The sequence below is a fragment of the Phaethon lepturus genome, unplaced genomic scaffold (genome assembly GCF_000687285.1).
Source record: "Phaethon lepturus isolate BGI_N335 unplaced genomic scaffold, ASM68728v1 scaffold20547, whole genome shotgun sequence".
NCBI lineage: Eukaryota > Metazoa > Chordata > Aves > Phaethontiformes > Phaethontidae > Phaethon > Phaethon lepturus.
This window is the reverse complement of record NW_010554671.1, coordinates 221,851-232,827: the sequence shown is the minus strand read 5'-3', so window position 1 is coordinate 232,827 and position 10,977 is coordinate 221,851. Positions and strand designations below refer to the sequence as shown.

General features: G+C 38.4%; 1 protein-coding gene across 2 annotated transcripts in view; it reads left to right on the top strand.

Annotated features, from left to right (window-relative positions):
• The first annotated feature begins 2,224 nt into the window (after nt 1-2,224).
• NEO1 (neogenin 1) overlaps nt 2,225-10,977 on the top strand; it is a 141,907-nt gene continuing 133,154 nt past the window's right edge. For both annotated transcript variants that reach the window (XM_010291935.1, XM_010291936.1), the window contains exon 1: nt 2,225-2,542. In XM_010291935.1, the coding sequence (XP_010290237.1) occupies nt 2,308-2,542 (235 nt within the window). In that variant the 5' untranslated portion in view covers nt 2,225-2,307. The remainder of the gene's footprint in view (nt 2,543-10,977) is intronic.

Sequence of the window (10,977 nt, the reverse complement as noted above, 5' to 3'; positions counted from 1 at the left end):
CTGTGAATTCTGAGTAGCAAAGACAATAGGCTTTGTGCAGGAAGGCTGGAGTCCCTCTCCAGGGAGAAGCTGAAGTGTCTCTTTGGAGATGAGAGACTTTCTGTGCAACTCAGTGATAGAGGGAATCATATCAATTTGTTAAATTAGGCTATTTTAGAAGGTAAATCGGATTATTTTTTTAAAGCCACAAGTGATTGAAGAAGCTAAAATGCTTACAGTACGGGCTTCCTTTACAAGTAAAGGTCTCTTCCGTATTTGTACTTTTTCTAAAAACACAGGCTTCAATTATTCTGTGACTTAATGAAACGCTGAAATATGTTAAGACCACCTTGAAGAGGAACATGAATTTAATAACCACACGTATTTCATTTTCGACCTTACTGTGAAAGATTAAGTAGTTTTGAGATGAATATTTTTATGACCCTTTCTGAAGGGTTTAGTGTGTCTGGTAAAAGCTTCATTTTGTGTTTGTGAATGCATTTTAGCCCTCTGTCTAACAATGCCCAACACAAGTGGTGCAGATTGCCTTCACATTCGTAGGAGAAGTGCTTAAAAGGAAAAACATTTTCACTGTATCATGTATTGCTTAATGCCAGGTCAGTGGACTGGTTCGTGGGTAGATTTGCTATGCCAGTGTCAGATAAAAATACTGTAGCTTCGACCTGTGCAGTACAATGGAGGACAGGTCTGTCTTCACTGCTTCATTACATTGTCCGAACATTGACCTTGAAGACCGTTTGTAGTTGGGAGGCAATGCCCACTCCCCCCAGGTTCAAGACTCTATATACAGGCTTTAAAGACTAACTTTTTTTCCTTTTTTTTTAACCAGTGTCAAAACTGGTTTGCTCTGGAGCACATGCTAACAGCTTAATGCCAGAAACCACTTCAACTGTTTTTTAAAAAAAAAAAAAAAAGCGTTACCAGTGGAATCTCCTTTCTGGTCTCTGAACAGCCTGTGACTTCAAAAAGTTATTGTTAAAATTTTTAGACAAGGGTAGTCTGAGCCTGCTACTCCATGCTGAGAGCGCATTAATAGACACAGTGCTTGTAAAATGCTTTATTAGGATTGTCATTTAGCTGTTGCATCTGTGGAAAATAGTTATTTTCTCGGCCTTGTAAAAAGACCTGGTAAGTTTGGCTGTATGTTTGTTTTCAGACGGCATTTTTAGGTTCCTTTTGCAGCTTTCTTTATATAAAGGTAGGAGGAGTCCTTGCAGCTGAAGTGACCTGCTTCAAAAGCTCTTATTAACCTTTTAGTCTGTGCACTTTCATTTTTGGTTTGCTGGTAGACAGCTAGTAATACTTCAATTTATATTGCCACGACGTTTTGTGTGTGTATCCCACTCCTAGTCCCCAAGTGGAGTTTGTCAGAGTGTAGGTGCGGAGCCTGGATGTTATTTCTAGGGCTGGCTTTAAAAACAAAGACCCCGTTTTCTCTCAACCCAATATTATGCTGATTTGGAAAACTTTTCTTCCCTGGAAGAGTTTTTCTTCTTTGTTTTCTACGGATGATTAAGTTAAGACAAGTCAAAGTGATATTGACACACAATCTTTCTGCTTGACCAAATATACCAGAAATACAGTAATTAAAATTTGCTTCTTAATGGAAAGTAGATGTTAATTATAGAAGTCTTTTGGGAATACTTAAAATGGAAAAGTAATTATGATTATCCTGAACTAGAATAGAATTTTAAGAAGTTTTATGGCGCTCGCCTGTTGTGTTAAGCTCAGAATTGGAGACTGTCTTGAGGGCTGAATTACTCTTAATGTTTTTTAATCTTTGTTACACAGAACAAATTACCACACTGCTGTGGTATGGCAGCCATGCCACCGAAGGCCGAGAAAAGAGTCCTAAGAGTACGTGTTGCTTGTTATAAATGTGGTGCTTGAGCACATCTATTAGTTTGCGTAAGTTTTGATGAGGCAGACTTCTGCCCGCAATGATTGCTCAGGACTATAAACCGCATTGATTCCAGCACGAGCAGACGAGTATGTTAGAGGGATGAAAACTACTTTGAATTTAAGAGTCCGTTGGTGTCAGTAGTCAAAGCAGAAAATACTCTCTCATAGACCAAGCTATTTCTAATATGTTCAGGGAGACAATATTGCGAGTAGTGATAGCTCTTGTGCACGTTACAGTGGTTTCAAAGTGAGGATGTATTTTATGTTGAAAAAATGTAGAAGGCTAATGCAAAAATTGTGTGATGTGATCTGTGTTTTACAGGATCCCTTGTGAGAACCTTCACTCCTTTTTACTTTCTGGTGGAGCCGGTGGACATTCTGTCAGTTCGCGGAGCTTCTGTTATAATGAACTGTTCAGCTTATTGCGAAACTTCTCCAAAAATTGAGTGGAAAAAAGATGGGACTTTTCTAAACTTGGTGTCAGATGACCGTCGCCAGTTGCTACCAGATGGATCTTTATTAATAAATGGTGTGGTGCATTCCAAGCATAATAAACCTGATGAAGGATACTATCAATGTGTGGCAACTGTGGAAAGCCTGGGGACCATTGTCAGCAGAACAGCAAAGCTCACGGTAGCAGGTAAGTCTTTTTTTTTTATGCTGTTAAGTATAACTAATAGCATGATAATGTAAATGTACACTGCCCTTGCAAGAAGACGAAGGCGCTTTCCAAGAATGGAAAAGATAGTTTCATCACTTATCAGTGAAGCTGGGGCTGTATCTCTCTTTTTTTACTAGCTGAAAGTTGTCATATGTTCTATTCATCTAAGCGGCTTAATGTGTGGGTATTTCTCAGCAAGTGCTGAGGATCAGGAAAACTGAAATGAATGGATTAAAAAGAAGTGTCAGGTGCATGTAATCACAATGAAGATTCACCACAGCTTAGAAGGGGGGAAAAAAGTGTAGGGTTCTAATTTATGTATAAATACCCTTAAAAATAAGTTTCTCTGGCTGCTTATATATTGAGATTTATCTGCCCTCTGTTGTGAAACATTTGGGAAGCTCCTAAAAGCTAGGAACGCTTACAATCCTTAAAGAACTGGAAGAGTGGTGGAGAAAGCAGGAGCCCTGGGGTTTTGTATTTCTGTTTCTTGAGTATCCGGTGTGAACAAGGAAGTTTGAAAGGCAACAGAGACTTAGAACTTTTTTGACAGACATTAAGAAGCCCAAGCCATAGCCTCACCTTTGGCGTTTTGGGTAACCTTTAGACCTGACTTGGCAATAGCTTTTATTTAGCGGGTAGAATGCTGTACGTAGGTGAAGTTTGTAGGTACAAATAAAGAATATGACTGGGGAAAGTCATATTGTGTTTTCAGAATGTCATTTGCTTATATCTCAAGGATCAGGAGTGTCAGACTGTGTTAAGTGTTTTGTAAACTATACGGCTGGAAGAGACTGATAATTACTTTGTAAGAGTGAGACTTCAAAAACCAACCAAAAAAAGGTAAACTAAGACAATGTAACTAGGAAGAAAGTCTATGAAGCAATTTTCTTTTGTTTCTCTAATGATGTTTGCCAGGCTTTTTCAAACAGTTTTTTTTTCTTTGCTTAATAAATGTCTTGAGGCAATGAATTCTTTCTGACTAGTGCTACAGCAACTCCCAGAGCTGCTGCTTACTGTCATTTGTATTCTGATGTTGTTTCGATTAAGTTAGCTTGTAGCATTGTTGTGAAACATGAGAAATGTCAGAAATAAAAAAAAAAAAAAACTGGGGTTTTATACCTTAAAGGAGTGACTTGCAAAGTCTCTGAATGAGAAATACATTTCGAAGTTTGGCAATGAGGACAATAAAAGCAGTTCTCACACGCTTATCTCGGGCAATTACCACCTTCTTGCATTGCTGCTGTCATGATTAATTCTGCGACTTTCCGCATGAGATCATTCAGCATCTTGCTTCTGTTATTATTCTGGTCTATATGATCATTAGGTAAGGTTAATGGGGTTAAAAATGAAGGTAATCCAAAATGTCTTCGGAATTTCCAGTTCACTTTTCCTATATCTATGTAGAAGATGCTGTTTTAACTGATAGTTTTTAAAAGGATGGAATCTTGAAGAACCTTTTAGTATTTAAAAAACCTAAACAAAATAAACAACCACACAACACAATTCTGAGTTTTCTTTTCAAAAAATCTTTGCTAGAAAACTGAACAAATATAGTCTAACCCAAGAATGTTTACTGCACAAATAGTCGTCTCCCATATTGGCTTAGCAGCTGTATTGCAAGTTTATTGATCGATTCCATGCAATAAAACCTGCAAATTTTAAAATTTTTGTTCAGAACTAGAGAAAATGCTCTTGACACATGCCCTGCAGTGCCTTATGCCCTGCTGTAAAGTTAGAAACCGGCCCAAGAGCATCCTCTGGCTGCAGTGTGCATAAGTTGTTCTGCTACTCCTAAAGATTTGTCACGTGTAGGTGTGCTAAAACCTATTTACTCACTCCCTTAAGTGCCAAGAGCTGTGCAAGACTACACGGAGTTTAATCCTTTAGTTGGGGAGGAAGGGGTTGCTTTGATTACTGGAGGCTTTGGAATAAGAGATGGAATATTTAAATCCTGGTTTAACTACATTGCTTTTCTTGACCTCCTTTGGAGCCCTCAGTTTTGTCAGTGGTTTTTAATGGTAAGTGTGGGGATACTTAGCATAGCAAGGTCTCTCCTTGGCCTCAAGATAACAGTGGGAGGCAGCTAATTCCCTTCTTAATTGAGCAATGGTATGTTGAATTTGTATGGTGTGTGTGAATGGTGTACTGGAAAGCACCTAATTTCTTTTAAAGAGAATATTATGAAGCGTAGCTTGTATGTTTAACTGCCACTTATTCATTAAATAACTTCATTACCTGAAAATGACAAATCCTGGTGAGTAATGCAGGCCAGGGCAAAGAAAATCTGGTGAAGACATGCCATGTTACATCGTGTATGAATACAGGTTTTGAGGTTTTTAGTCTTATAACAGCAGTGTTTTCCCTAACAGCTGATAGATGATGCTAAGCAATCCACCTGTAGTGAGTCTTGCATGAGGGTCTAAGAGGCCGATAAATTTTGATAAACTTCTCAAATTATTTAAAGGACTCTCTATATATTACAGCTTGACAGATCCCAAAGTTTTGAACGTCAGAAACTGCAGCTCTTTTATTTCCATAGGATGACAGAAATTGATAACGCGAGGTGTTGCAAGGTGACAGAGGGGCTTACTCAACCGTTGTATGAAAAAAGCAAACCAAAACACGCTCTCAATACCTGAGCGCAGACTGTGCAGACAGTGACTGAATGCTTCATGTTAGAGACCTACTTTCTTGGTTTCTTGCTTCAATTTATGTTTTTGACACAGTGCTATAAACGTGTCATGGCAGGGGAGAATTGATGACGGTGTGGATTGGCAAGTTTGTAGGGCGTTTGACAATGTGCTTTTAAAGAACCTTTTTCATATGTGATAATAGATGAGGAGCCTTCGCTCTTCAGCCTTTCTGGGGTGTGCGAATCAAAGTTTCTGTGGCAACTGAGACTCCTGTAGAAGTTAATATTTTCTTCCTCTAATCTGGTCTATCATGTCATTAAAAAAAGGTCAGAATTACAATAAAATACCGCATTATGAAAAATACAGGCAAATCATGCTGATTTAAAGCAACTTTAAATTGTGGGCTACTAAACCTTGCTAGTAAGTATTTTACCGTTCTGTCAGACTTCTAGTAGGATACATCTATCTTTCTTTCCTGTTAAGTGTGTGCTTCCACATTTTTGGTTCCTTCTAGCAAATGAAGGTTGAGATTGTAGTTTCCAGTGTTTCTTCCTTCCCTTGCTTCCTCTCGCTGTGCAAACATAACGATGTTATTGGGTTCTGAACTGGATTTGTGTAATTATTTATTCTTAAAAGTGGTTTTTCTTGCTTCCTTTGAAACCAGAGTATGACTGCGCAAACATCAGGGTAGTGGTGGTCATAATCCATGTAATTTATAGGTTTTTGCCACTATTATGATGGATTTGAACTATGGAGAGTCAAAGGAACTGCCAAATTTATGTAAAGTCACAACATTTTTTGATCAGTACTTTACTACAGTGTGTTTTTTAATTGGCTCTTGAAATGCAAATCTGTCTTTGATACTAAAATGCCAGTCAGATCTTAAGGAGGGTGAAGGGTTGGAATAGCTCTTATAAAGCAGTGATTAAAAAAGAGGTTTTTTTTACAGAATTTTGGGGAACTGTCTCTAACTCATCTTGGAAAAATAAATTTGCATCCTGTCTCTATTTACTAAAGCAAAACTATTGAGAAAACAGATATATGAAGATCTAAAACAGCTGAAGCATGACAGTGGCACCAAGTTTCATCGTAAGGATTTATCAGTTCTGTATATCAGTTCTGTATATCCCTTTAAAGACTGTTCACTAAATTATTTATCTTACCTCCTGTGTTCTGTTTTCCCCAAGTGAATCCATCTGGTTTTCTTCCTCTTCTTCCACTTACCTTTGCATTTGATAATACTTGGCTTTGAGCTTTATCTGTAATTTGCTTGGTTGTGATGAGTTACTCATAGAAAAGGTACCTGTATTGCTGCCTTGATAGTGACTTTAGGTCTGAGTTCCATTAATTCAAAAAGCACTTCATGATAACTTACTGACCTTGGTTTTTTTTCCTCCCTCCTTGATTAAATAGTCATCTTATATTATTATTTCTTATTTAAATACTCATAGAAATTACATTTTGAAACCTTCCTGTAGGAATTACTTTTAGAAAAAATACAAGTATATTACTTCTGTTCAGAAATATTCCTGCCCTGTAGTATTGAAATCTGAAAGGGTTCAATAGTCGGAAAAGGCAGGTTTGCATGCAGTAAAAACTTAACATTTCTTTCAGAACCACCTGAAAACACTGCAGGTGCAGCACTGTCCGGAAGGAGCGTTGTTTCTTCCTGAAAAGTAATTCTGAAGACTGTCAGGGTGAAGCTTCAAGTGTCAGTTTGTGCTGAAAACACACACACTGAAATCTTGACAGACATCCTGTTTTTCCCATTTACAACTCATAATAGTGGAGTGACTTGTGTGGGTTCAGACACGTCGTGTATGTACTTGGAACAAAGATGTAGAGTTTAACTCCAAGCATGCTTTAGCATTCCGTGCTCCTTGGCACGACGTTCTCTGTAGCTCTCTGCTTTTCTGCCCTGAAGAAATTCTCCTCTTCCTCCCACCGGCTCATTCAGCTAATCACCTAGCTCAGGCTGTACCAGGCTGCTGAAGCCTCAGGCTTTGTGTCCTACTGCGGTGGCATGGCGGTGGGATTGTTGCAGTTACATTATCAAATTTGTCTTTGCCGGTTTTCTTTTCAAAAGCTGGGAGGCTTCATTAACAACCTTTGGAGTAATATTTCTGTCTGTGAAATCCAGTATCTGAAGGCTAAACGTCAGAATGTGTTGATGATGCAATTGCCTGTCCCGTTGTGTACGCTATGGTCGTGTCCACATGATATGCATTACACAGTCGCTTTCAGTCCTGCTGCTCTCCCATCTCCATCCATGTACAGGCTCAAACTTGGGGACCAGGACACAGGATAAGGTTGTGTGGTGGAAGAAATGCCCCATGATACTGGACTAGATGACCTTTAAAGGTCCCTTCCGACTCAAACTATTCTGTGATTCTATGGTTGCTCCCGCCGGTCTCGTACAACGTGGAAGATACATAACCCCTCTGTCAGGGGACTGCAAAAATTGAAGATGATTCCGTAGCAAGCAGGAGATTTAAGACCAGAGGAGGAAGGCTGTGAACTGTATTCTCTAGCACGCTGCATAACACTGCACAGAACCTCTCAATGACGAGGATGTCAAGCCCTGGAGCTGTGTTTGACCAACGTGATTCCCTTGATGTCAGTACATCAGAGGTAGAGAGTGAACTTGAGAAATTGTTCCAAGCTTGAGCTGGCTAGATTGCCTTTTTAAGGTTTATTTGCATCTTGAATATATCTAGCTTTGGGCTTCCAAATTGATGACTAGGAGAGCTGCTGCTGAAATGATAGGAGGCCTGGATGAGCAGCTCCTGTGGTATTTAATGTAATGTGGCTTGGAGGAATTGAGTTATGAGCCAGGAGATGCTGATGTCTAATCCTGCTTCTATTGCAGGCTCATTATATGGTCTCAAGAAGATCTCCATGCTTTGCCCTTTTCTCAGTGGGCTAGTAAAGAATTTCTCCTCAATAAATTTAGAGTATCGCTTTTTATAATGTACCAAGATGCTGTAAATGAGTACACTGAGAAAAGACCATGTAGAAATAAGTAATTCTGTATCCATTACAGTTTTTGGATGCTATGCAGAGTAGGCAAAGCTGTGGCCAAGAAATGATTATCCAGGACAGGATTATTCCCTGCACACAGCTTGTGGGAGGGAAGGGAAACCTGGATGGATGTGTTCTTGCACTTAAAGCTAGATCTCTGCAAGACACATCAGAGGTACATTGTGGTTGTGAGAATGTAATTTTTGGTACGTTACAGTATTTAGCTATTTAATAGAAAAATCATTTATGTATAAACAATGGTGAATAGTTAAGAATTTTGCTCAACATTGATTTGGGTTGAAATTTTAGGTCTGCTTTTTATCATAACTATTGAGCACTGCTCAAAAGTAGCCAGGTTGTACAGTTCTGGGATCGCATGTCTTTTGCAAAATTCACCTAATTTTGAAGAGTCCATCTGAACAGTGTTTTATTTCTTGCTGGACTGTGTGCGTGTCTGTGCCATCCCTAAAGGACAAGAGAGAAGCTTAGTTCAGTGGCTGAGCAGAACAAACTATGTGCACGTACCAGCTCCTGGGAGATGCAGTTAGGTTAGAAATAACAGCACTTTTTTTTTTTTTTACTCCATATTGCCTATTTTCCCCTGGCTCTTAAATGGAATAGATCTTGATCTGATCTTTATGAATAAAGAACTTTCTGTACCTTGGAATTAGAAAAAACCTAAGAGCATAGATACTTCAGTGGAGGGTACTTAAGAGCACTTAACCAGTAAAAGTGACGTGGGTGATAAATTTTCCTTGCAAAAATACATTCTCTGTGAAAAAAGCATTCTGCATTTTTCATAAATTGGCTTAGATCAAAATGCGTTTCTTGTCAATGACAGGTAAATGGGAAAGATAGTTTTATTAAAACTGCAGTTTGTACAGTTTCTGTCAGCTGTTAGTGAAAATATGAGAGTTTAGACATTTAAGACAATAAATGTTCTACCTTATATGTCATTCTGAATTTTTACAATCTACATTTGTCCAGCTGAAGTAGGGGAAAAAAATCTATATGAACCCTTGGACTGATCTATGGTAGTACTTGGACCAAAATCAAAGGTCCAGATTCAGAACTGTTATAATTATTTTCAGTGTAAGGTTAGGAAAAATGAATTAATAGACTTTTTCATTTATTATTTCTTTTTTTTTTTAATTTTGAAGAGTATCTGCATAAATTTGGGAGATGGGAACCGAAGTGATTAATTTGTGATATGCTGCGCTTCTTTTTTTTTTTTTGGCATACAATCTGAAAAGGCTTGCCTTTGAGAGACTGCTGGCGTACAATCTATTTCCTTTCCTTCTTCCTTTCCAACAAAACCCAAACAAATGCCAACACAAAATCATGTTGATGTTTTACTCTGAATGTCTCGTATACCTCTTGCATGGTGTTAGAGAGTTAGGGTACAATTTTTTTTCCAGAATTTGGTTGAATTTAATTCTTTCTAGGGGATGTGGCAGGAGAGGACTTGGAATTGCTCGTGGCCGAAATAATTCTTTCGAAATGAATCGGTAGATATCTAATCAAACTAACAGTGTGTCGTTTCACACATGAATGGGAAGTGGTGGTGAGATCAGCAGGATACTGATATAGTAAATTCTGTAGACTGGGAAGGGCAAGAAGTGTTGCTTCTGACCCAGGATCTGTTCCCTTTTGGGCAGCAGTTAGTCTTTTCACCCATTTAACCGATTTCACCCATCTACCCAAATAACAAGTATTTTTGTGGTGTGCGTGCTAGGAATTGCTTCTGGTTACTCCTGGAGCCCGATTTCAAGTCCTTTCTCCTGCTTTTGTAGTGCTGTGCTCTCTCCAGCAACTCCTATAACAGCAGTATGCCACATTATGATTGAATATCAGGCGGCAGCTTGCCACATCCCAAGCAGATAGGTGTACAATTTGTCTGCAGGGCAATTTTAGACCTGCTTGTTTTTAAACTCGTCATTGATATCTAACGATCAAGTTATAGCCTGGGTGAAGAGATTCGAATTTGCTAGTTGAATGGTATTAAAACCACAGTTTCTGTTTTAAAATGCTGATTTTTTCTTCAGCTTTTTTATTTAAAGTTTATTACACCTAAGATTGAATAAAAGCAAACAGCCCATCTTGACTGATACCATCCCTGTCCCTAATTGCATGGGTCAGTGAACTAGTTAAAGTTTATTTCTGCTCATTAGAGCAAGGAATCCTCTCCTGTAGCTATAGGAAAGGGGGCACAAATAGATCTGTAACACTTGTGCCTGAACTTTCCGTTTTCGTAACAATTTAATATTCCTGTTCAGAAAAAAAACCCCACAAACCCACTAGTATGTGTTTCCTAGAAATGGAGTTAATGTTTAGTGCAACAAGAGATTCCTTATTGAGTCCAGTCCTTTTCTCAGATGGGTTGATGCAGGGGAAAAGAGCAAAATTAGTAAAATTTTAGATTTCTGTTACAGCTGTCAAATTCCCATGTAGTGGAAATGTCCCTTCTTGCTGTGATATCTTGTTTAAGATGGTTGCTGTAGCTAATCTTCCTGATTCTTAAGCACACAGCACAGAAGTGTTTAAAACCTGTAGTTATTCATTAAGTTAAGATTTTCTTAATTAGGTGTTCTCTTCGGTGGAACATTCCATGTCATTATAAACCCAAAAGATTAGGTTTTATCAGTTTACCAGTTTGCAACTGAAATCGTTAAGTCTTGTTAAAAAAAAGAGGTATCCTTTGTGTGGTTGGTTAATGGACAGAATTGTCGTCTTAATGTACTTTAAAAAAAAAAATAT